The following is a 26863-nucleotide window of genomic DNA, read 5'->3' on the forward strand; positions in this document are numbered from 1 at the left end:
TCGGGCATCACTGTGTAGCCGCCCCCGCCCCCCGGGGGAGGAGAGGTCATCCAACGCGGAGGAGGGAGTTGATATTCAGCGCTAGGGCTAGGGGTTAGGGGTATCACCATCAGGCATCACCGTGTAGCCCGGGGCGCTACCGTTAGCGGCTAGGCACCCAGGTGGAGGGGAGGTCATTAATCGCGGAGGAGGGTGTTGATGTTCGGCGCTAGCCGCGACTAGCTGCGAGCTGTCAGACCGCAACACAGAGCCGGAGCGGGGGGATAACACATCCTCTGGATCACAGTGAATAAACAAAAACAAGAAGCACCCCTTGTAGTTCCTACCTGCAGGTGCTCCTGGAAGCGGATAGGCAGTATTTGAGCCATGTTGCTTGAGTTTGGTCCCTCAATGGTGCTGATGTTGTAGCTCTACAGCTAGCTGACAGTGGGAGTAGCTTAGCCGCGCTAGCTACGACCTCTCCTTATCTCTGTAGGTCGGAGCCAGGGAGGAGATAACGAAGCCGGATCAGGGCGGCAAAACTGAGTGTTTTTGAACGTTTGAAAAACAAATTCCGTTGTCAGAAATGTCAAATATGTCCCCCGGTCCGTGCGTTATATCCACCGCATCGGAGAGGAGCAGCGGCTACGGCGGCACAAGCTTTACTCCGAAAACCGCAATGGCGGCGGAAGCGGCGCAGAAGCTCTTCAGTCCGGAAGCCTCACTGGGGACATCAGGCTGGGAGGACGCACTGGGGCTGCTCTACCACCTTAGAACCCACTGGTTAATTCAGAATGGTGCTGCTCTACCCACTAAGAACCCAATGGTTCACTCACAATGGTGCTGCTTTACCATCTTAGAAGCCACTGGTTAATTCATGCGTATCATTATTTTTATTTATTTTTAAAGCTGAATAGTTAGAGCTATTGGGTAAGTCTCCCGCAAATCTTCCCGCACCCCATACAGCGCCTTTTTTGAGAGGATATATAATTGGCCTACTGAATGTAGGCTAGTTCCTCACGCTCCCCTTCTATTAGGGAAGCACTCGGGCTATTTTACCAATTAGAATGGCTGCCTAAACACTTGTCATACGTCAGATTTTTGACAATAACCACGGATTGGGGTTGTATTAGAGAACAAGGAACCTATTTAATTAATTGCCTAAAAATATATAAATCACTAGGTTAATTGGCCATCCATGTAAGTCTGTATACAGAAAATAGGCTACACCACATCACACGAGTCATTCGGTAATAGATCATTAAACTTACAATACTTGAATATATCTATTTTTAAACATGGGTTGGAAATCGAATGATGTAGTAAGTGGTGGGATAGGCTGGCTATTGCTCGGGAACAAAGTAGTGTTGGTGCAGGTAGGAATAACAGGCCCACATAATATGTATTTGATTACAATGAATACAACTCATTATTTTGGAACAAATAATGCAAGATTTAATTGTATTATTTGGTCACAGGTCTTCCATACCATCGACTGGAGAAAAATCAACTCCATTGGCCTGTTGAGGTGTAGAAGTCCTGGCAGGATCCTGCATGCAGTTCCTGATGATCATTTTCTCTATTCGATTAGAAATACACTTTTCAAATTGAAAGAAAGACTCAACAATAATGCATTTCAAGAAGCAGCTGTATTTGACTATAAAGGCATTTCTAATCCAGTGTCTCTAAGCTGTTGTCTTTATATTTCAAGTGTAAAAAGTCTATACTCTATAGAAAAAAAGAAACAATAGTAAACCCAAAACATTTCTTAAGAAAACAATCATCAAAAAACCCATTCACCAGTCATCAATTAAAATAGAAACAGCATTTAATTTTTTGATAACAATTTCCCTCAAAACAAATATATATTTTCCTTATATATATATTTATATATTCATTCTCAAGGCAGTTGGACTTGGCCAAATTAATTGACCTTGTCATGGCCAATTTTATTTCATGTTTTAAAGTTAGAAAACATACCCAGAATTCAAAAAAAAGAAAATAAATCATTGTACAAGAAGCACAGTTTAGGGGAACTGCACTGGCCAACCGATTCTCTCTGAGTGGGAGGGCAAAGCTCATGTGTCAATTCAGTATAGCACGCTGACACACTTTCTCTGAAACAAGTGCAACGCAAAGAAAACCGACTTTCCAAACCATTTCCAACTTACAATACCCACTGCTCTGTCACAAACTACAACACGCGACCCTCTTCCACAGCACTCTGGGTGTCGTGTTTGTAGTAATCCCATTCCCTTTGCTTCTCCTCTCCGCCATGTGATTCCTCCGTCTTGTGGTGTGGTAGGCTGGAGCTGTGTTTAAATGCCAATGGCCAGTGTTTTGAGAGCTTTAAAATCCATCGGACGTGGGGGCTGGAACCGAGCACTTGTCGATGTGCCTTTAGACCCGCATGCATCGTGGCAGCCCAGAGCGCTCAACGTAAAGGTTCTCTAAATTCCCTGTTCTCCAACGCCATGTCCTTCCTTTTTCAGTCTGCCATCAAGGCAAAACTCCTTTTTGTTTGGTTGTTGTGTGATATTTGGGGGGGGGGGGGGGGGGGGGGGGAGGGTGTTGAACCAAGCTCTCTGTATAGGCAGTGTCTTGAGGATAAAGAAAAGTGTCACCAGAGAGGGAATAGAAAAAAAGATTTGAAGAGAAAAAAGTTGATTGCTTAGAAATCCCTGCATGCCAATATCTCACGATACAGGACAGTAACCAAAGTGAATGACGGTGATGATGATGTCCCCGAATACTGTAGATCACCCTGTGGATAACTGGCGTGGCCTGAAGACCAGTGTGATACTGAAAATCACCCTGTGGGTTTATAACTGCCGTGTTTCGAGGTTGAGGCGGAAGAAAGCGATCGGTCGGGGGAGGGGGGGGGGACATGGTTGATGGACCACACAGAGGGGACGGGGAAGACATACTGTGCTCAGAAGTGGTCTTAATGGAAGGAATGATCAGGAGGGACATGGACATGGGCGCATTCAATGAGTTGATGAAAGTTGGGGTCATGGCTACAACAGCAATGGTTTAAGATCATCAAAGTCCCTGATGGCATAGGATGTGAAAAGGATTCCCTGGGGTCTGTTCATTTTTCTTTATATTTTTTTCTTTTGATAAAGTGAATATGTACGGTGGGACATATTAAGCAAGCGTGCTTACATGTGCATGTGTAAGAGACAGTAGGCATTGCCTAGTGTGTGTGTGTGTGTGTGTGTGTGTGTGTGTGTGTGTGTGTGTGTGTGTGTGTGTGTGTGTGTGTGTGTGTGTGTGTGTGTGTGTGTGTGTGTGTGTGTGTGTGTGTGTGTGTGTGTGTGTGTGTGTGTGTGTGATAGAGTGACAGATAGATTAGATTGAGAGGCTAGAGATGGAGAGGACTATAAATCCCTGGGCTGAGCAGGAGGGGGCAGTGAGGAAGAACCCATGCAGGTCCGTATCCAAACTCAATCCTCTGATCCTCATGTGCTTCTCTTCTGAAGCTCCTGAACAAAGGCTGCGGAAAATGAAATGAAAAAAATGAAAAAAGCACTCGTAATCAATCATTAATAATACCCAACGATGTTTCTCATGTTAATATCTGTAAAGTAAGTCACCTCCAATGATCTCCTCCTTGACTTTTTGTAGCTCCTTCCTCACCTCATCTAGGATTTCCTGGAGAGGGAAGAACATTTGGAAATGGTGGGGTTTTCCTCGGTGCACAGTAGAAGCTGTAGCTCTAGATGAGGCGTTACTCAAGATGTTCAGTCACTCGTCAGCGATCAATAATGCACCTGTTTCATTTTCTCAAGATCTGTGTCGTCGCCTCCTCCGGCATCATTACCATTACCAGCACCGCCCCCCGTCTTCACCCTGCAAGACAAATGTGTACTTAATACAAATATATACACACACGCAAACTAAAGCATGGAAAGCGACGAGCATGGCCAGCCACGATGAAGTCCCCCGCCATCCGTTGCTATGGCGCCACCAGAGTGAAGAAACAGGAACCGGAATCAGAGGTTTCAGGGAACACAGGAGAAAAATGCAGACCCAACAAAGGTTGACCATCCTCCTCCATTTGTGTGTAGTATGGAGGCGCTTTAAGACAATAATCGATGCAGATCATCTCTGTGGTTGCATTTCAAAGCACTACATTGCTTGTCATTGATACGTATCAAGCAGTGTATAGCTCTTTATGAAGTCAATAATATTTAAATTGAAAAGTTAATGCATGCTCTTCCTTGCGAGGACAGAAGTGCATTTGCTACTCACCCCTTGCCTGGAAGTATAAATGTATACATAAATGTGGAGAAATCGGACCAACCAAAAGTTCCTTTGAGGAAAATAAAACCCAAAGCCCAAGACTACACATGCTAGTGCTCAGAGGTACCAAGTATGCAAGCCATTGTCCATGTATCCCTGATAACAGATTTAAGTTGAATTCAATCGATACCTATAATATTTTAGCTTTTGTCAACTGCAGTACACCCTCCTAGGTAGCTATTCTATGCCATGAAAATGTTCGATCAGAACCTGCTTCAACACACAGACCCAGACACTGTTCAGAAGAGAAGCTGTGATGACCTGAATGAGATGGGAGGGAGGGGCGGGTAGAGAGAGGGGGGGGGCTGTTGACTGAAAGCACCGGAGAATGGGACAGCATTTATACCTGGAACCCTGGGGCAATGAGGAAGTGGAGTCCATGTTCTTGGAGACGGAGTTTATCCTGTTAGTGAGACAGACACACACGCGCGCGCGCACACACACACACAGACACACACACACTCTCCACTTAGAATGGAAACGCCGAGCGCACGTGAGCCACGCAATGCGCTCGTGTGAACGGATCGCACAATGACACACAATGACCACTTGCAAACACAGACACACGTGTACTACAAACACAAAGGGGACCCCTCTATCTTGGACGAAGAGGTGGTCAAGAAAGGGCAGGAAGGCGGGTTAATGGAGCATGGGGACAGGAAAACACACTCCTCTTGAATTACCTGCTCATCGACGACTTCTCCCACGGTTTACGAGTGTCTGTGGAGCACAGTGCACAAGAACATGAGTGTTGAATAATGTGACGGAACGATGATAGATGGGGTGAGCTTATTGTATATTTACATTTATGTAATTTAGCAGACCCTTTCATCCAAAGCGACTTACAATAAGTAAATTTGTCAGAAGAAGGAGAAACAATATATCGCTGTCGGTACAGTAAGGATGTTCATAGATCCAAGTGACAAGCACTAACAATTGCTAAATTAATCCATTCCCCGTATACAACACAGATAGCTAGGATAAGATGATACACAACTTTTTTTTTTTATTGTATGGAAACAGGTGGATGGGCCTTACCGTTCTGGCTGGCAGACTCAGAATCATCCTAGAGGTGGAAAAGAAAAACAGAAAATGCCCTTTCAACAATGAACCAGGTTCGGTATATTTTTATAAATCTCCTATTCTGGGATCACTGTCATGTTGCAGCACCAGGACATCATACATACAAAGCAATTTCCGCTTTTTAATTGAAAAACCAAACAATATGCTTACATTATCCTGTGTCTTTGCAGGCACCTTCTCTCCAGTGTCTGCAGCTTTTCTCCTGGAAAGAAATATCCAATTACAATCCATTGGCAATGACCATCAATTTGTAGACCATGTAATGTAGTGAACACAACAACCTGTACTCATTATGAAACACATCCCAATGGGTCGAAGCCTCACCAAAAAAAAACATTAAATAAAAACTGAATACAGGTTTCTGTTTAGCGTGTCTTCGAATAGTGACCCCACTCACCTCCGTGCCAGTATGGCACTCATCTCCCCCATCAGACCTCCGCCTCCTCCACCTCCACCCCCTCCCCCTCCACTGGAAGAGTTAGAGCTGCGGCTGGAGTCGGTCCTCCCCAGAGCAGCCCCCGCATCCTCCTGCTGAGGGCAGCACACAACACATCAGGAAGGAGGAGAAGCAGGGGGCGAGAGAGAGAGAGCGAGCGAGCGCGAGAGCGAGAGAGAGAAGACATTGTGTGATCATACAACATCAGTGTGCGATGTTCCGTGTGTGTTCAAATGCATATGTGTGGCATAAGAGACAGATGATCCGATATCCAATAGTTATCATTCCATTTTCCATCGGAGTACGCCCCTTGTGTACTCACCTTGGATGCTTTCCGGAGTTTAGCTGCTGCCAGTGCCCCTGCCAGGCCTCCTAACCCCCCTCCTCCTCCTCCTCCTCCGCTATCCCCTCCCAGCCCACCGGGGGGCAACGGCGGCGGGGGTGGGGCACCTGCCCCGAGTTGTGGAGGTGGTCCAGGAGGGGGAGGGATCCCGCCACCAGAGGGGGGAGGGCCGCCGCCCCCAGAGGGGGGAGGAGGCGGGCCGGGGGGTGGAGGAGGGGGCGGTGGTGGCGGCGGGGGAGCCCCCGCGCCCATAGGGGGAGCTGGGGGAGCTGGGGGAATGGAAACTGTAAAACATGAAACATAATGAGAGACGTAAGAAAGTGTCGATCGATAACCGTTAACCAGCCGGGCGGAGGACCGTTTGCATAGTTTACAACATCTAGCCTAAGTATTTGGATATCAATAAAAAAGCCACCTGACCACTGCTATGGGTTGTTAATAATTATATCACAGGTAAGAAGAGAGCGACGTAAATCACGCTGTGCATATTAAAGGGGTTCATGGACTTTTGTTGAGAATTGAAATCAGGCAGTTTAATTTAAAGATGAATAAATTGGACAACTGGACGTTGACATCCTCAGTGGCAAGGCATGGACAAGGGAAGAAGGCATCGAGCTATTCTGATGGAGCCAGGCGGGCCAGACTTTGACTGACCTGCAGCAGCTTGTCTCTCTCTCTCCATCCTCTCCCTTTCCAGCCTCTCTCTCTCATTCCTCTCCTTCTCCTGGCGCTCTCTCTCCAGCTGTTCCAGCTTCTGCTGCTCGGCTCTGCGCACACAGGGCAGGAGATACCAACCCCGCTCAGACACAGGCACTTGTTTTGACATTGCAAAGCTAGCAAAATAAGACACTGACAACGGAACATAACAGACGGATGATAAGTCATTTGTGACACACACAGACCCACAGTAATGGAGAATGAGTGTCAAAACATTATAACTAATAAACAAGGATGTAAGAATGTACGGGTAATACAAAAACCTGTGGCTTCCCACTTGGAATGAGAAAATAAAAAAGGTGAAGGCCAGGTAAGAGCAATATCCTTTTAAAGCCTACCCTAAATGTATTTGTAACTCCCTGGTAGACGACTACACTAGAGCAAGACGGCAATAGTTTCATAACACTTTCCTAAACAGGGGCACACGGGGCTGAGTAGGAGAATGTGGGAAATGGATGGAAGGTTCCTCATTAAACAGACTCAAGCGAGTTCCAGAACTGGAACGGTTCGGTTTCCTTGCAGTTTTGGTGTGCATGCGCAGAATACACCTCAGTGCAAAAATAAAGCAAGCGCACGTGCCATTCATACACAGCTACAGCCTCATAGTCCTGGGAGAGTTGAATTTCGGTAGGTCGCCCTACGCCTTCACCGTTTGGGGCAGCCGTTAATCCAACAGTTGCCACTTTCAGCATATTACGAGGCCTCTTTCACCGGGCAGGTTACCACATACATTACCACTTAAATGGGATTAAAAAGGTCAATCCCTCAGCCTCGACGTGGGATGGAAAGACTCAGCCCGACTGATGAAAGACTAAATGAAAGTAAATGTGCTGAAACATGGGAATATGACAGGTGATAATGGCAGAACCAGGGAGGGTTAAGACAGGAGAGATGTTCACTTGGCTCTCTGGAACCTTTGCCTTGAAGAGCAGGACTTCGGGTTAAGCAGTGTGAGGCTAATGCGCTCCAATCCGCCCTTCCGTGCGTGTGAGATATTAGTGAAACAGTGCCAACAGAAAGACACCTTACTGCGTGTTGCTCGTTAGGCAAGTCAACGGAGACTTCGCTAGTTCTGAGGTCTCAATCCGTGAGCAACCGCTGAACGCACACGTAGCTGCATTGCATTTGCCACCAGTTATGCTGAGTAATAAAGCACGCCACTAGGTTAGGCTGCATAGTAATTAAAGCCCCATGTGGACAGTTGATAGAGACCCACTGTGAATGTTGGACGTCTTGAGCCCGAGTTTATCATTGAATTAGAGCTCATAAATGTTACGTATATTATAGAATTCTGGAGATTAGAGAGTAACCAAATACTGAACCACAGGGACATTCTCAAGTGAACCGGCGTTTCCGGTTGGCTAATGTCGGTATCAAGTGACTGATCTGATCTGTGCACACACAGTGGTCAGTCTGAAACAATTCAATTAGCCCAGCAGTAATCACTAGGTGCCCCGGCCCACTCCTGGTACCTCCGCTGCTGCTCCAGCTCCTCTGGGGACGGGCCATTGGACACTGGGCGGGGGAGGGTGGCGTAACCTGGGGAAGAGGAACAATGAAAAACCCTCTTTTATTTACATCTTCAGAAGGCTGATAACATGGCTTACAGTGCAGTCCCCGCAGGAAATGGCCCCATCATGAGCATGTAGTGTGTAAAAATATCGTAGTTCAAGCATCGCTAGTAGTATTGTGATTTAGCCTGTGGGCGGAACTCCTCGGCAACAACAAACATTTTCATGGAAGGATCTTCAGTGAATAACAAATTAATGACAATGTAAAACAATGCAATAATTGCAAAGCAACCTGTAGTTCTGGCTGATAAACACCCACAGAGACGACAATATTTTTTTAATTGTGGTTGAATCTGTGTCCTCCGCAAGAACACCGATTTACAATACGTTTATGGTGGTGTAATCTGTGAACTGGCCCAGTACACAGATTACACCACCATAAACGCATTGTATATAATGTAAATAGACCTTTTGGTACATAAATAAATGGCATTGAGCAAATTCAAATCATGCGTTTAAAGAGACACTCCACTGAACAGGAGGTGCCGGGCACGGGTCAGACCATATGGGCCCGCGTGACAACAGCCCCAATGGCTGAAGGGAACACACAGCTTCTCTGATTGGCTACCTGCGTCTGCCATGGAGCCGAGCACCTCCAGCGCGTGACTCATGCCGTTGGCGAACAGCGTGGCGTCCTCCTTACTGCCAAAGTTCAGCCCCCAGACCTGCCGCGCGTCACGCCACTGGTGGAAGTTGGGCGTGGCCTGGTTGTACTTCAGACCCTTCACGATTGGACAGTTGATGACCACCTGACGGGACGGGAGAGATCAATGGCGGGACACGTTTAGCGGCCGGGGCTCCAGGATAGAAGCCTCTAGAAACAACCAGTTCATCATATACAATTGGTGTTTTTCTACATGCTATTGAAACGATTAGTTCTCAATGTACAACAACACACGCGCAAAAACAACAAAAAAGAGAGAGAAGGGTATAACCAAAAAATGGGTAAGGAGCAAAGAACGCCTTGGTGATTAGGTTTACAGTGCGCCCAGCAGGGGGCATGCACCCTGTGAGACAGGAGGGAGCGGGGAGGGAGGCTGGACCTGAATGTGCTGACACGCCACTTCTGTGTTTGTTTTACAGTCACTGAATTCCACAGAACAGAGGAGCGCAGAAAACAGGAGCGGAGACGTGAGTGGGGAGCTTGTTAGGGTGAATATCCAAAACAAACACACACAGACAGGGAGACAAGCGCACACATAGACACACATGTAAGCTAAGGTCAGGCAATAGATGAGAGAACCGATTGGTTGAGGTCCAAAACGTCCATTTGGCACATGCTCAGAAATATACCTCATCAACATAGCCTGTATTTAAAACAAATATTGGCAGTTTGCCAATCCTATAGTATAAATGATGTCCAACTTTCAACGATACACATTTCCCTGGTAATCCCGAGTTGCATATATACACACACACGAGATCATACATAATCCGTCCAGTAAAATCTCTTCTGGCTGCTAATGAGGCCTTTTTTTTACCAGGGAAAGTCCAGGTACTGGAGCTGGCCCAACTTTCAGACCGATAACCAATAGATGAATGGGACACCCTAGTTAGACATGTGGACACCTGCACACATGGTGAAGACAGACGAGGAATCTTGATTAGTCAGTCAGTCAGTCAGTCAGTCAGTCAGTCAGTCAGTCAGTCAGTCAGTCAGTCAGTCAGTCAGTCAGTCAGTCAGTCAGTCAGTCTGCACGGGTGCTGGTGCTGGGATCCATGGCCCTAAAGTGTCACAGGAAATGGTTGGGTTGGCCAGCTATCACTCAGGAAATACGGCCCATTTTAAGGTCCGTCTCTGGGGAACACTTGGGAGGTCTGCATGTTTAAGGAGGAGGAGGCTGCTTCAAGAGAGAGATCCCACAGCGCCACCACCAGACTGAGTTCTCAGCCACAAACAGCATGGATTATAAGAGCACAGGGCAACAGACACTAACCACTATCCAGGATACTGCCATCACTGGAGACGGCGTCACGATAAGGAGTGGGGCACAGTCCACTCCATGTGTTTGATTACTGTTATCCCAGAAAACCAGGACAATATAATGTGGGCGACGCTATCTGTGCTCCATTGATAAATGTGAGAAGATGCACAACGGTCAGCAGCCCTGCCCAGACGACGCCCCACATCTCAAGCTGTGCACCAGGACAAAATCACAGAGTCGCTGGTCCCAATCGAGTGCTGGCTGAATTGAGGAAGTAGCCTGAGGTTTAATGACCGTTCGTACCACGTCCCTCCTTCCTGCAGATATGTTTTACAACTGGGGATTTTCCTGAGTGATGCGACAACAGAATGTCCATGTTGCAACCGCTTACGTTAAAAAAGCCGTTTTTAATGATCCAACAGTAGGTGTATGTGCTCATAGCTGTGCATCATTGCAGATCTAAAACCTAAATCTCTTGCACACGAAATAGCAACCAACGCATCCACCTACACCGCATGAGGAAGTGAGCAACGGCCTCACTTCTTCACATGTTTTGCTACCCGACAGGAAACCGCATGGGTATGCACCTCAGGACGAACAAGGAGCTGTCAAACTCGCAACTGTGAAATCACAGTTTACAGTTCCTTTACCAGCGGCTCCTCAGACAGTTAGCCGACCCTTCCCGCACACCCCCCCCCCCCCCCCCCCCCCCCCACCATAATCAAATGCTCAGTGAGTTTGAGTGCGTCTACCTGTTGGTCCGTCTGCATCTTGCGCCCCACCACCCTGAAGGCATTGTTGGTGGGGTTGTGGTAGATCTGCACCCTGCTGAAGGCCTGTGGCCCGGTGCCCGCCGGCAGCCACTTCTTGTTGCCATCGTCGTAGATCATCACCGTGGCCCGAGCCTGGCAGATACTCGACTCACTGCGGAGTCCCGGGGGAGGAAAAAACAGAGTGTTACACCTAATTTATCTTCGCCGCCAGGAGCTGACAAAAAATGTAAGTTGTCTCGGACATTCGCAGGGTTCATACGCCGATTTGACGGGGCTTACGCGCCTCTGAAGATGTGACGCTATAGACTATCAACGCCAAATCTGTGTGTTGACTGTCCTTGTGTACGGACTGTGTGTGTGGGCACTGTGTGCGGAAACTGTGTGTGTTTATGGGGGGGGGGGGGAACTGTGTGTGTGTGTGTGGGGGGACTGTCTGTGCACTTAAACAACAGAGCATTGCGGGGACTCTAAAAAACTGCCCTGTTGGGAGAAGATGAGGCATGGCGCAGCACTGCTTTCTTGACAAAATGTGGGTTTCTATTCCAGCCAACTTTGCTTTATGGTACGTGTGGTACTTCTTTGTTTAATCAGTATTCATTGTTCGCACGTTTCATTGCTTACGCGTCGTCTACGTTGATGAGTAATTGTTTTCCGGACCACAGCAACTCAACCACTTCCAATTCCGGTATACCTCGATTCCCATTTTATACAGAAATAATAGTGTTAGTGTTGGTGTCGGATAAAATGGCAAAAAAAAAAAATCTTGAACATTTGACAAATGTGATGAACCTTTCAAAATGTATTTGGTGGAAAAAAATGAATGATTTCTTGAATTCAATAGCATACTATACGTTTTAAATACTGCTCTGTGCATAACATAAATAGACTTACCATTACAAACAGTCAAAACTTACACTCTTCTTAGATCAAAGTGTAGGCAAGACGGCAAAGTCGAAACTAGCCACTTTACCAGTGTACTGGTTGCTATAGTGACACAAGGTGAGATAAGGGACAAAGAATAGAAGGGTGGTGGCCCAAAAGGTAAAAAATAAATAACTTAGGCAAACAAGTGATAATTAACGGAAAGGTATGAGGAGAACGTTTGTACTCAGTTGGTGTGAAAAGAGGGGGAGCAGGAGGGGAAGTAGGGAAGCAAGTCAAGTCAATATCAAATAAACAAATAGATAAATATATTAAAAAATGTATTTATTAATATTTTATCAGGTACTCACAGTACTCATAATCTGCCATGTTTAGTTATTTCAGGGGACTGTTATTTCATAATGCCACATTTATCAGCCCAGCTCTTTCTTTTTCAATCTATTATACACAAATGAGTGGGGCACAAATGAGAACAGCACTGAATCCCTGAATATACATTAGCGCCGAGTATAAACAAAGCTGCAACATTTCTAGCAGATGGAAGGAAGGCTACATGGGGTGTTCTTCTCATAGATAGACCTAACTGTACCACTCATGAATAGATAGAGTAGCAGAGCAGTCATGCACTCTTCTTCTCCTTGTGTAATGGAGGGTGGCTCCTGTCAACTAAGCAACTTTTAAAGTCGGGGCAAACTTCAGCAGTACACACTACACAACCGGGCCTGCTGAGCATTCTTGCATGCCGTCGGGCCGGTGGTCCACACTAGGCGATTGGGAACATGTGAGGTGCACGTTCTACACACATGAAGACCGTTCCTTCTGATGGTCCACTCTACGCAATCACACACTTCGTGAGTCTGGCCCGATATCAAGCAATTTCAAAAACATCTTTGCACTCCCGACTCGACGAGGGTCGGCAAAAACTCATGACTTCAGCCCTGCAACACCACACGACAATCAGTGAAGCTTATATTTGGCAGGGTTTGTCCCATGGACGGTGAGGCCAGGTGCATTACAACAACCTACTATGAGCCTTATCAAGTGGTCAGTGCTGTTCTGGTGCTGTAGCTTTGATCTGAGATGACCACGCCCCACTTATTCGGATATAACAGATGGAAATAAATATGGAATTATGAAATGAAATAATATAAATAAAAGAGGTCCTTCTGAGAAACATACGCATTTATTTATTTTATTTATTGAACTATAGCGACTGTATATTTAATTCAGGATTTATTTCACACTGGCATATATATTTATTTCACAGGCATACTCGTTTATTTAAAATGGACTTAAAATTGTATTCCCTACAGTCTACAGAAGTAATAAGAGGGACCTAAAGCGGAGCGGTCGCTACAGAATCCAAGCTAGGCTACATTCTCCATTGACTTGTGTAAACAAGCTATGGTGGGAGATTGGAGCCAGTGTTTCCAGACAGGCCTGGCCTCATCTGGTGGGACCCAACACACTGTCACAATACACTGCCTCTGAATGGGCCTGGGCATGCTAATACACACAGCTGAGCGCCATATCTGGGTCAAGTAGCAGTCACCAAACAATCCCAAAGCTTTGGTAAAACTTGTTTGTAGTCTGCAGAGAGTAACACATCAGTAAACGGACACAGGGAAACGATCAGCACAGCGTACAGCAGATAGCGGTTTGAATTAGGGCTGGGACGACGCGTCGACGTAATCGACGACGTCGACGCATAAATTACGTCGACGCGAAAAATGCGCGTCGATTTAAAAAAAAAAAAGAAAAAAAAAAAAGATGGGCGGCGCCGGGGCGTAGTTGCAACGCGAGTGGCTCCTCAGACTTTCATAAGTGCAAGGCGCCAAAAAAGGAGATGCCTTTCCATTCTAGCAACACGGCAATTCACCAGCACCTGAAGAGGCGCCACCCGGTAGCAGCTGCAGATGACCGAGCACCGTAGAATTCTAAGAATGCATTACTTTGCACTTTTATATTGGAATTTAAAGGCAATAAACATGTATTGAAATGTTAAGGAATTCATATTTTATCATTCAGATATGTAAATCAACATGTATAAATTGCTATTAGTCAATTAATGGGGAGATAATCGAGAATCGAATCGAAATCGAATCGGACTGAAAAAATGAATCGTTAGATGAATCGATGCATCGAAAAAATAATCGCTAGATTAATCGTTTAAAAAATAATCGTTTATCCCAGCCCTAGTTTGAATGCTTGCCTTTGATCGTTATAGCGATGATATTCCCTTTTTTGTTTCAGAGGGAAATGGACACGGCGACAAAGAATACTGTTAAACATTTATAAAATGCAAAATCTATGCATTATCTATAGATTCTATTGATTTTATAGATTCCCGGCCAAAAAACTGAAAATATACACCTTTGTGCTTTACTTTCAAATTAACCAGCATGGTATTTAAAAATGTTTTAGCATCAGATGCCTCTGCTATAGGATTTTAAGATGATACAGGCTAGCCACTAGCACAATAAATGATGTGAAACAATACATCTTTATTAATAAAATATAGCTTTCAGCTTTCTTTCCATCACGCAACGGTAAATATAAAGTATCCATTTACAAATCGAGGCCCTGTGATTCCACGGCATGAGGACAAAAATAACTAAGTGATGCATTAAGCAATGGCGGGATCATGAAAAATTAGGAACAAAGAAATAACACATGAAAGAGGAATCTGTTATTTGAATATGATTGACCATAAAGGAAATGGAGAAATTGTGGATTTACAAAATCGAAATCAGAGGAAGCAGATAATGGAGTTTGATAAAGAGAAAGGAAATGATTGATTTGAGCAAGAGATTTCAATCACTTTAACAAACTCATCCTGTCTGTAGACGCAGACAGGCCTGAGTTGGCCTGATCAACCTTTACTTGCAAACTGACGCAACTCCTGTTGGAGTCATTAAGTCACAACTCCCTGCTGCATGTCTACTGTGGCTGCTGTAGTGAATGTGGAACAGCGACCTAAAGCTAGCCTGGGGTAGCCCTGGCTGGTCACAACCCTCACAGCCATTGGCAGTCATGCCGTACTGTTGTGCCAAGACACACACAGACACACAGACACACACACACACGACAACCTAGACATTAACCTTAAAGAGAGCTGAATGAAGAAAAGCAGACAGACAAAAGATGAGGATGTTAATTTGTAGCCAAAGGTTGGACTTGAAAAAAAGAGAGACCGAAAGAAAGTGCATGAGAAAGAGTCCAAATGTCCCCTTGCCATTCAGTTACATCTCTTTCACTCAGGCTGTGCTCTTTCCACTACACTCAACCTAATCCATAACCCGCCACACACACACACACACACACACCCATCTGTCCTGCCTGTGACACAATCTGCTACTTCCTGTGACACAGCGGCAAAGCCACAACCCACTTCCTACCATTTAACGTAGGATGCCGTTACCTTAACCATGACATACATTTCTCATTTTTACATCCTTATTTCTCCCTCACACAGGTGTTATGGAACAGGACAGAACACACTCAAAAGATTACTTATTGTTTTCTCAATTCTCTCATTAAAAAGGGTACCCCACTACGATGAATTGTTAGATGTCATTTCATGACATTGTAAAAAGCGAACAACATTAAATCAATAGACACATGTTGTGTGATTATGCGGACACCAAGAGCACATAGTCATGTTGGTGAACAGGTACCAATACCTGCACTGAGCGTGCTGTTGGCTCGGTGGGGGTGGGGGGGTTATGGGAAGTCTGAGGGGACGAAGAGAGAGTGTCTGGGAAAATGGCTGCATTGTTAATGAGAGGGGAACCTGGTCCTGGGAGCCCCCCCCCTCACTGGAGAGCCCTTGTCTCCAGCTAGAGGGCTTGAATTATGGAAGGACTGCAGACACCGAGACAGAAAAAAACTGCGCACCCGTCACCACTCTCGCAACCTGCCGAATGCCAACACATGACGCCTACCAAATGTTGAGCAAACTGTCTGAGCTATCGTAAGGGGGGGAGGGGAAAGAGGGCAGAGTATTAGCACTGCAACAGACTGCCACAAGCTGTGGTCGTTAACATGCTATTCCTGGCCCTGCTTGCGGCTACAGACAGATACTGTCCGCTAGGCTAGGGCGCACACTGTGGTGGCTTGTTGTGCCAGGCTAACTAAGCGACTAGTTGACTTAAGAGGGTTTTTAATGAGCGAGCACATATAGGTCACTGGCCGCCACTCTCAGGGATTTTGTGCCTTAAGGAATTTGATAGAGATCAAAGTATAAGATTTACATTTCCTTCCTAAACCAGCAGCAGGAATCATCGCAACAGGCAAAATGACAACTGGATGTGGGAAGTAGAGCTGCTTGATTAAGAAAAAAGAAATCATAATCACGATTATTTTGGTCAATATTGAAATCACGATTATTATTATTATTTTTGAGTTAAAAAAAAGGAAGAAAATGTTTCAACTAAGTTATATTAGATTGGAGATCGTTTGACCAAAAAAAATCAGAATAACGATCAGAATTAGATTAATTTCACAGCCCTGGTAGGAAGTTGTCACAATGGCGTGGTGTTGTAATCATAACCATAGAAAGTGACAGGCTTCAGAAAATCAATGTTTGCAGACAGGAAATACACAGCTGCAACACACAGAAAGAAAAAACAGTCACTTGTGTATCTTAACCTTCTCATATTTCAGCCTAAATGGGATTCTGATCGTGCCACAATTACTTGGTCGGGGAAGGGTTAACAGGAAAATGCAGTGTGCAGCTGGGCCACAGGCTCACTGTGAAATGTCTGTATAAGGCTTTGCTTTTAGAGATTTCCCATAATACGCTGACAAGAACAGTCAGGCCCGGTGGCCCTCTTTTTCTCCCCTCCTGTTTGCGTTCTCTCTCTCATGTTCTCCTCCTCCTCCGTTCACCTGGCCCTACCCCCTGCACTGTTTTGCTACTGTTGTGTCTTCCTCACCAGGGCCAGTGCCTCAGAAAACAAACACTGTGGGCATTCCTGGCTGACACACCAGGGCTTACCCTGGCGCACTCCGGTCAGGTCCCAAAGGGATGATTTGCATATTGTTTAACAAATATTTGATTTATTTTGTAGAAGCTTTAATCTTGAAGAACATTTGATTCCAGATACAAGGCAACGGTTGGGGTTAGGCATCTCAAGGATGCCAACCTTTCCTTCAAACCCCCTAGCCACTCACCCATCATTCCCCTACAAAACATAGATGGAACGACGTGGACAAAAGCTTCAAGTGAGACATAAGAGAGACAGGGTATTCATTCAACACATCACAATTGAGTAGAGAAGGTTATGCGTGTATCATTCATATAATGAATATAGCAGTGAGGTGTACGTGCAGCCACCGTGCCCATCAACCAAGCATTCCTTTAATAAGAATCCTCCTGGGGGGAATTAATGAGGAACATCACAGGCTCCTAGCTGGGCTTAAGCAGAGATGGTCCACTGGGCGTGTGAGGGAGTGAGCCACCTAAGACAAAGCAGAGAGAGTCCACTGGGCTGTGTGAGGGAGTGAGCAACCTACGACAGAGCAGAGAGGGCCCACTGGGCTGTGTGAGGGAGTGAGCAACCTAAGACACTGCAAGAGCCTCCACATTCCTCCTACGCCACTACTTACTGTTCCATTCCAGGACTCACAAAAAAACACTTCATAAGCCTTTTTCTGTCACGAAATCTCAATAAACTGACACAGAACTTACTTTAACTCTGATGACTCAACTTAAGGAACACCTTTGTCCCTTCAAAAAATAATGAATGTGCAGTTAGATGACTAACAGGCTTATGGCCAGAAAAAGAGTGAGTCTCCTTTGGTACAGAAGTGCTACTGCTAGACTATGAAAGACTAACAACGTAGTCAGCCCTTCTAAATACAGAACCACATTATTCACTGCAGCAGTTTATCCATGAGACTTAGTCATGGATGACTCAGTAAGGCGAAGACGAGATAGGAATAATGTGTTGGCGGAAAAGGGGTCACCATTTGGTTGCCTTGCAAACCTCAGGTGGCCTTCTAATGAATTTGAATGATTTATTTTTATATTATTGTGTCATACATTAGCATGCCCAGCCCACAAGGGCTTACAAGACACCATTATAAAACAGACAGACCAAAAACCAAAAGTAGATGCTAAACATCTGAAAATAACAATAATAGCCCATTAACGGAATATCTTGTTGGCCTATTGCTAAAATGTCCAATTAACACTCAAGTGGCTGTTTGGGTGGGGGTATACGCAGGAGGGGACCATAAAAACTAACTTTTCACACCGCCTTCTTTGTGACTAGTTCAGCAGAAATCCTTCCCCTTTCAGGGCCTGATGAAAAAATAAAAATTACTATTTGCATTCCATATGGCTCACAAATGTTAATACACTGAAGCACCCAACACCCGATCATATGGTTGCATCTTCAGCATGTAAGGAGACAGAACATGCTGAGCTGGCCCAAACAAGGCATCCACAAGGGTTCAACTTTTACACCATTGGCGGGCCGGAGTCAACTGGCCTCGCGTGACCCCACACCAACGCATGAACAACTCGGAAAGGAAAGTGACACTTTGCTACTGTTGAGTTTCAATACAGAAGCCATGGCCAAGCACATGAGAAAGTTCAAATTGAGATGTTCCCGATTCCTTCATTACTCTGTACACCAATGTGATTTCCAGCTAGGGAATGTTCAAGACCTTCAAGCAAGAAGAGTAACATGAGTCTTCCCTCAATACACTGCAACATCACAAGCACAGTAAAGTACTCAGCAGTACATGCGCGGAACTTAAGTGGCTAGACGAAAGCAAGAAAACCACATTGGAAGTACGGTACTCTGGTGTGAATACATCATCCCATGGTGCAATCTTTCCCTGTTGCCCCGTGTGTGATCCTTGACCTTCTGTCTTTGTAAAGGAGTCTGCGACCGTCCTGCTGAGACCTTCACGACCTCCCAGTTCACATTCCGTTTCTTCCGACAGATGGGTCTGGCCTTGATGCCATTGAAAGTCATTTCAATGCTAGGACCACATGGGGGTGGCATTTGACGTTTGTTCTTATCAGATAACATGTTTTTGCTTTACTTCTAGAAGTTCTAACTGGGTTCGGCAACGGCAAAGAGAAAACGATCATTCTGATTGGCTATTTGAACAATGTTTTGAAGTTTTGAACAACGTTAGGCCATGTCCATATTTGGAAATCAATTGCTGCCCAGACAAGGCTAGACTGATTTTCATTGCAAAACACAAATGTGGATTTCATGAGGTCTCATGAGGCCAGACAAACTTGACTCTCAAATTTATGCTGAACCAAAAACCACAATAATATTATCTCACCTAAGAGGCAATCTTTTGACAGTTGGTTCCTGTGCCGGACTGTTATATAGAACCATGTAAATTATGTAACTGGCCCACAACACTAGTTAGAGAAAAATCGTGAACATCGTGTGTGTGCGTTCAACCCAACAAATACAGTACAGGGTCACAGTTGGTGGCCAAGGGTTTGACCTCAGGTTGTAGACTAGCATACAGTAATAATAATAAATACAATTTATATAGCGCTTAATATGGTACTCTAAGACGCTTAGAGTACAGTAGACCACTAATGTCAGCCCAGACCTCAGGGAGGAAATTGTGGACCTCCCGCCCCCAGGACCAAGCCCTGACCACAGCTTTCAGTTATGTGGAGCCTTGGCCTACACGACACAGGCATGGCATTACATGTTTTATATCTCCACCTATACCTTGGATTTTAATTGGTGCTAATTGGGTATTTGGAAACATGATGTGTTGACTCTCAGTCAACATAGCTGCATTGTAGTCACAGCCGTGTCAAGCTATTTGATGGAAAAACAAGACATGATTCAGGTTCAGGTTCAAGTCAAGACTGTCCTTGTATGGAAGCCCCGAAAAGTAACATGTGGTAAGGAAAACCCAACCGTTTAACGTGAGCCAAATTTGGTTGGTCAAAAATGGGCCTTATAACCTGGAGAAAATCCTCTAAGTGTTTTCTGTATGTAATGGAGCTGGGCTACTCACCATTAATTATGATTCATATGTAAGGAAGCAAATAAAGAAGCTTAGCAAGTTCTCCATGGACTCTTTAAGTCTAACTTGAAAAAACGCACAGTCACACAAATGCAGCCAAGCACCCACACGCTGCGGGCTAATGCCTTGTGCCTCCCCAAAGCAGCCACACAGAGAGGTATGCTAGGCATCTTGGCCATCCCTCAGCTCTCTTTCGTAATGCTCCCCATCACAATTAAGACGGAGAGAAAAATAAAAGATGGTTTGAGCCCTCTCAATTCTGGCCATACTTTTCATTAAGGCAGAGTTGACAGCTCAAAACCTTCTCTCCAGATCCCTGCCCCCACCCTCTACACATTCTTTGTGCACTGACTCATTACTCGCTTGGATCCCCTGACATCACAGCACATCCTCCTCCACGTTGAATGGGCCGTGTGGCAGAGCGAGGGAGAGCTCCTTCTGGATTGTGCTGGACCGCTTTAAGGAAGCGCCCAGCAGAATGCTTCCTGCTTCTTAAGTCGTAAGGCGGGAGTGAGGGGTTGGTGAAGGGGGAGGGAGAGAGAGGCTGCCACACTTCATGCCCTTATTTGGAATCCGCCAAATCACCTTTCTCCTCCTTGCCGAGTTCAATTCCTTTTACAGGTTGGAGCACATCCTCCCTCTCTAGGGCCGGGGAAGAGGACGACTCTTGAGGAGAAAATTCTGTCCGGACACAGAGAGACTCCCACTCCACCGTCCTGACTTGCACACGGTCCGTTATTACTGGAAATGGTATGCGTCGTAGACCGGAGTCCCGGGAGAGACTGAAAGTGGATCCTGGGCTCCTGCTCTGTAGAGCTTGCTCATCCATAACAGAGCAACACGTCATGAGTGTAGTGAAGACATGAGAGGCACATGTAACAAAGGAAAACAGATCATTCTCCATTGTTGACACTCTGTCGGTCCAGTGAACCCTATTAAAATGTAGAGTTCACAAAAATTAACCAACAACAGTGAAAAACAAGGGGCCAACAACGCTATGGCACAATAATGTCTGCCATGCAGGAAATAATTCTGACATAACCAAACATGCCACAGCTGAAAAGCTATTTTCTGCTCTTTTGTCCCCCCTGCGGAGTGACTTCCAGATCAAAAACCCTGTGCGATATAGAAAACATCCAACATCCAATACTTAATTTTGTCAGACATAACCCCTTTTTCTCCACCACCAGAACTTTTAACCCCCCCCCACCCCCATCGAAAGCAGGCATGCTTTATCAGCTCCCATCATCGTTGCTGACCAAATGGGTAGAGCCAAGGTCAGGAAACATGAGAGATAGAGTGGTTTAAGATGGCTGACATTATGGAACCAGTCATACACAAAGAGGCATCCATTATGCTCCATTATAGAGGGGAACTCCACTGCAGTCTTATGTGCATCTCTGGCCATTAGCAGTGGCCAGTGCTGACCATATATTACCCCATGAAAGCATCTTAGCATCTCCTCTGACAACCATTATTCTACTCCTCCCAGACAGAACACCCAGAATCCCCATCACTTACCACACACGGAGTTATCAAAAAATGAAATGCAAAAAACAACATTAAAGCATATAGAGATTACAGCTATAGCAGCAGTCCACTTTGTAAATTGATGGATATGTTGATCCAGGCATTTTCTCTAAAGACTTAATCAGTGATGATGTCAGTGTTGTATGTTGTCATTGATTTCCATAAAGCACTCAGGATAATAGAAAATTATACAATTGCCACAGGGAGTCCAACCAAAGCCCTGTTACAGTTCCCGTTAACCATCCAGTCCTTCCATCTGCAACATTCAGAACCAAAAAAAAAGGTTAAGCTTGTGGAACGGCTAGTTAAGGGGATTATGGTGTTTCAGGCTATCAACAACACGCCGGTCATGGTAAAGGTTATGTTGAGGGAAGGAGAAGAGAGCCAAAATAATCTCAAGGAGACGGCGAGAGAGAACATAAGAGCCTATAGACACAATAGCTACCACTGAGGAAACTTGATTTGTCCTCAAGTAGACAATGGAAGGTTTTGTGCATTGAGCGACTCCTGTAGCAAAGCGCCTAATCCAGGGGGCCGGTGGCCATAATGGCCTGTTTATTATGCGTGTGAGGTGGGAGGACCAAAGGGGGTGAATTGTTACGGAGCGAGGGGCAGGGGCACTAGACATGATTAGGTGTTGTGGCAAAACAAGGCAAATGCATTTAACTAGTGCACTGCCTGCACTACACAGACAGGCATTGTTTTAACCTTTTCCTACACAAACCCAGGCGTAACATTGTAGCCGTCCAGGCAAATCTTCCTCATGTTTATTTAGAGTCCCTTTGAAAAAAAAAACATGCCAAAACAAAAGCATGAAATGAAACTTGTTCTTAATATAGAATGGAATTCCCACACAAAAATCTACTGCCTAAACCCATGTGATGACCAACTACTTGTATTCTCACACACACACACACACACACACACACACACACACACACACACACACACACACACACACACACACACACACACACACACACACACACACACACACACACACACACACACACACACGTTCTAATTGCGGCCTGTGTGGACAAAAAGCAGAGATTGATGCAAAGGTGGACATGAGAGGGTGGGGCACATTCCTGCCCATGATAGATTTGCTGTTGCCCTCTTAAAGCCAGGCAGCTCTGGAACACGATAGTGGGAATGGAGACAAACAAAGGAGACTAGAACTGGGTACGTTGCTCTTGCTTTTACGGTGGATCGATAGTAAAGACTAAGGCCCTTTCCGCTATCTGCATCTCCCTGACCCCAACCCTGCAGAGAACTTAGGAGATCTCAGCGTCAGTAAGGAGGGTTAACTTGTGCGATAGAAGATGTTACCTGCCGGTTAGTATGTATGTGTATGTGTGGCCTAAATGATTAGTCAAACAACCAATGTGTCAAATACAATTGATAAACTAAAAATAACAACATTTTCTCCTTCATGTAGCAGTTCAAATCAAATATTTGATTCATGGACGGTTATAAAATAAGGGAAGAGTTGGTTTCTTTGCCCCCTGTCAAATAAAGCAAGCCCATTTAAGACATCACTTTGGACCGATAACTTGTGATTCATTTACTATCATTTATGAAATGTCAGACTAAATGTTTACTAAATTAAAACAACATTTGGTTGACGGACTGAACATCTTTAGTTGCTGCCCTAGTGTTTGGGTTCCAGAGCCCCAACTTTAATGCCCTTTAAAAGACATTACATTTTTTCTCAATCATTTAAACACTTTTTCTGAAACTATAGCTCAATTTCTCAAAACTCTCAACACAAACCTGTGAAGAGTTAATCATTGTCAAAACTCAACAAATTCTTCTCAAAACAGATTTTTTCCAACAAACAGTAAACACAGCTATCAAATTAATATATCTTAGAGAGCATCAATTGAACACTGATGTGATCAATTCAAAATACTTCCAACAAAATACAATTTACATACGTATTGGCTTCATGAGGCCATGTTAAATATTCCAATGTATAAAATTGTTTAGAAATAGCTTTGGCAAATTACAGTACAGTAATTGCACTAATGATTACTGTAAAATGAAAAACACTACAGTAAGAAAATATTAAGACTGTCTTTCAGGGGATCTAATGATGAAAACAGTGCACAAGTTCAAAAAGGTAACAAAGCAAATATTTATTTGTCACTGTAATACAGAAAATGTTCATCTGAACTGACTGCATAGAAAGCTTTTCGTAGGCCAACAAAAACATTTTTTTGTCTGTATCCCACATCCGATCCTGATGAAGGCCAGAGGACCATATCTACAACACAGTAGAGCTCAACTGAGGCCTCTTTCATGCTCCGACACAGGATTGAAGTGTTTTGCCAGTTGAGTTTGAACGGGTGAGAAGTGAGTTAGACTTATTGTTAATTAGTTTTTGCGTTTTGAAGGCCAGTGTTTTTCAGGTGAACCAAGTGTGCTAAAATTTAGCACACTTGGTTCACCTGGAAACATGAAATTCTAAATCACATTTTTGCAAAAATGTGATTTAGAATTTCTATAGGCCTACGTGTGAAAACAGTGGAATTTTGCTTAGAGTTAGCAGTCTGGAGTCTTGTAGTTGATACATGAGCTTCATTTTTCAGAATATCGTTCATAGTTCCATCTTCCTTTGTGTATACAATCAAGAAAAACTGTAAAGGAAGGCTGACAGTCTCATCATCATGGCAGGAGTCACCGCCCTGACCGTAAAGGGCTCTTTATGGTTCCACATTCACGCAATGCAAGGGGGTTACGGACCCCTTACGTCCTTGCGGACCCTCCTTGCGTCCACCGCAAGGGCCGGACGTGCGCCTCCCAAAAATTGTAACCTTCCACCAAGGCGACGCAGAAGCAAGGGCTGTGATTGGTCCTCTTACTGAAACCGACGCAGAACCATAAACGTTCACGACTGCGTCGAAGCGTCTGCATGGTCATTGCGTTGCGGGAATGTGGGACCATAAAAAGGCCTTAACTCACATGGCATACCTTCTGTTTCACTGAACAAGAGAAAATTAGAGATGATTGATTTTTAACCCTGACCTCCACAAAAGTATTTCAAAATTATATTAGAGGCGGTCAGCTCTGCAATGCAGCAGCTAAGCTTGGGGAGAATACATAACATAAAATAAGACGTAGATAGGTCAATGTCACGAAATGGCCTCCCCGTAAAACATGAACTGCATGGATAGAGTTGCTGGTTGAGATCCTATGCCATGGAGGCATTTATATCAACTTAAGTGTAATGTTAAATTTAGACACTATATGGGATGGCCTGGTATCAACTCCCCTCTCAACTCGAAGATTTGTGCCAACTTGACGACAACATTAAGCCATTCTGTAATTGCTTGTATAAAAAGGTCTGAACCAGTCGAACGATTTGGCTAAAGGAATTAAATAAAGATGAATATGTTAATCAGTATAACTCAGAAGATCAATTGATTTAAAGCAACTACTGTCCATGCCAACTACCAACTCTGTGAACATACCATGTTAGGGCACACAAATACATCTATATACCATTGCATATGTGCATTTAGTTTGAGGAATGTGGCTTGAATAAATAGGCCATCAGCCCTCCTAACACATTGCAGTGGCTTTTGCCACAGTGAATAGACCACGCAAACCTTGGACCAACCATTGTCTCTGACACTGTTTTGGGGGTGAAAGTGGTAAGATTGCTTTAGGATAAGGAACTCCTTACACGGGTGGCTCACCAACCATCGTCATTTGTATAAGAGAAACTGGAAATTGAATGTGAAGTAGCAGGCCTACTATATCGAGTCCCAATATGAATACGGAGCGCATGGATAGAAAAGAGTAAATATATGTCCACAAAAAGACGTAGCGAGGAGTGGTGGTTCAAAACATGTAATTGTAACCTGCACAGGCTGTGACAGGATGTGGAATTCGCCGACTTGGGTGTTGCATAGAGAACTTTTGTTCCGGGTCCGACCCTCCCTGACAATATCCAGAGTGGGGAAAAGGAGCCGACCTACACGTTGTTAGTTGTGTGGCTCTAGAAAACTTTTCCCACCATGGTTGGTGAGCTTCCAACCGTTAATATGCACCATAATAATGAGAAAATCACCACCACATAGGGTCCAAAACTATACTCGGGGATCGCAGCAGAAATGTGTCATGTGTAAACATCAAAGTGAGCATGGAGACGGAAACTATGTGGTCATCGAGACAGTACCTAACCTAGGAGCATTGGTTCTGGATCCGTCTGAACCTATTAGGTCCATGGTCTGAACTTGGAACACCGGGCATGATTGGAGGAGATACACACACTTACATGGTTGGAGGAGATACTCACACTTACATGGGTCGAGGAGATACACACACTTACAAGTCAGGTGTCGGGACACGCTGTTACGCAAACAACGTCGGTTAGTGACCGTCAAAGCCTGGATAAAAGAGCCCCGTTTACAAAGATGTTTTCAGCGGGTTTATTGTAGCAAAGCCCGATCGCCATGCGCTTGACTGCTTCACTGTGTGGAGCCAGTGTGAAACATGGTCACAAACCAAATTGACTCATGTTTCAAAGCAAGCGATTCAATCTTTGATTTATTTAAGTTTATATGGTTGTCTGCATTGTTCATAAAAAAAAAATAAAAAAAGTTAAGAGCCTGTAATACGTGGGGGAACTATTGTGGAGCTGGCTGAACACAAAGTGTAGCACACACAACACACAATGAATCCGTGGAGAGCGGCGGTCCGACCCGCTTTACCCACCTCATTGTTCCGCCGGGGTGGAGGTCCTCTCCTCGGGTGCAGTCCGGGTGTCTTCAGATCAAAAGCCCGGGTTTAAGAAGCAACCGGATAACGTAAAGAACCCGACAAAAGCCCGTCAACGTACATCTAACACCCGTAGAGGGGGAGCTACAAGCCGGATAAAGAAGGAGCACACCTCGGCGGTGGATTTCCTGGTTGTGCGGAAAGGGGGGGGAGGGGGGGGATACAGTAGTGGAGCGGCTCGTCAACTCCGATCACTATCCCGCATTGGTCTGATATCACCACTGAGCACTGAGCTCCAAGACAAAGTGAAAAAAAAAACGCACGTCCAAAGCGCAACTTCTTCTTTAATTGGCACTAATTGATCTGCTGGTTCCACGGACACAATGGCGTGAATGTGCGTCAGACTGTTTTCCCGGCCACAAGGCTGTGGGTGAGTTCACTGGAGTCTGGCCCTACCCGAGATATTCCCTCATCCAAAGCCCTCAGGCGCGCTTCACCTCGCCCTGGCGGTGGCTCCTTTATCATCCAAGTTTGAGATCATTATTCACTTCAATTTTATTTGTAGTCTT

At 45.0% G+C, this 26863-nt stretch overlaps 2 protein-coding genes across 5 annotated transcripts in view; both read right to left on the reverse strand.

Moving 5' to 3' along the window:
- LOC130406169 (clathrin heavy chain 1-like) overlaps window positions 1-2426 on the reverse strand; it is a 34348-nt gene extending 31922 nt beyond the window's left edge. For both annotated transcript variants that reach the window (XM_056611589.1, XM_056611590.1), the window contains exon 1: window positions 327-2426. In XM_056611589.1, coding sequence (XP_056467564.1) covers window positions 327-368 — 42 coding nt within the window. In that variant the 5' untranslated portion in view covers window positions 369-2426. The remainder of the gene's footprint in view (window positions 1-326) is intronic.
- A 104-nt stretch (window positions 2427-2530) lies between these two features.
- On the reverse strand, window positions 2531-26765 carry LOC130406176 (vasodilator-stimulated phosphoprotein-like). 3 transcript variants are annotated; one of them, XM_056611610.1, is made up of 14 exons: window positions 26292-26765; window positions 11112-11283; window positions 9003-9183; window positions 8336-8402; window positions 6801-6913; window positions 6126-6430; window positions 5765-5895; window positions 5518-5569; window positions 5323-5350; window positions 4968-5004; window positions 4631-4687; window positions 3753-3831; window positions 3576-3633; window positions 2531-3475 (listed from the first exon to the last, which is right to left on the reverse strand). In XM_056611610.1, exons 1-14 carry the CDS (start codon window positions 26294-26296, stop codon window positions 3441-3443), a joined length of 1320 nt encoding a protein of 439 aa, XP_056467585.1. In that variant the 5' UTR covers window positions 26297-26765; the 3' UTR covers window positions 2531-3440. The 3 variants fall into 3 exon arrangements, with proteins under 3 accessions (XP_056467585.1, XP_056467584.1, XP_056467586.1); XM_056611609.1 differs by having other exon boundaries at window positions 5765-5898; XM_056611611.1 differs by lacking the exon at window positions 4631-4687 and having other exon boundaries at window positions 5765-5898; window positions 26292-26764.
- Between the last annotated feature and the right edge of the window lie 98 nt (window positions 26766-26863).

Source organism: Gadus chalcogrammus, chromosome 16, assembly GCF_026213295.1.
Source record: "Gadus chalcogrammus isolate NIFS_2021 chromosome 16, NIFS_Gcha_1.0, whole genome shotgun sequence".
Classification (NCBI taxonomy): Eukaryota; Metazoa; Chordata; class Actinopteri; order Gadiformes; family Gadidae; genus Gadus; species Gadus chalcogrammus.

Bases quoted from the DNA above. Each gene is read 5' to 3' on its own strand.
- LOC130406176 (XM_056611609.1), bottom strand. The intron at 8,403-9,002 runs GTAGCCAATCAG...CCTCTTCCCCAG, and splicing joins CGGCTCCATGGCAGACGCAG to GTTACGCCACCCTCCCCCGC. The intron at 5,899-6,125 runs GTGAGTACACAA...TGCTGCCCTCAG, and splicing joins AACTCCGGAAAGCATCCAAG to CAGGAGGATGCGGGGGCTGC.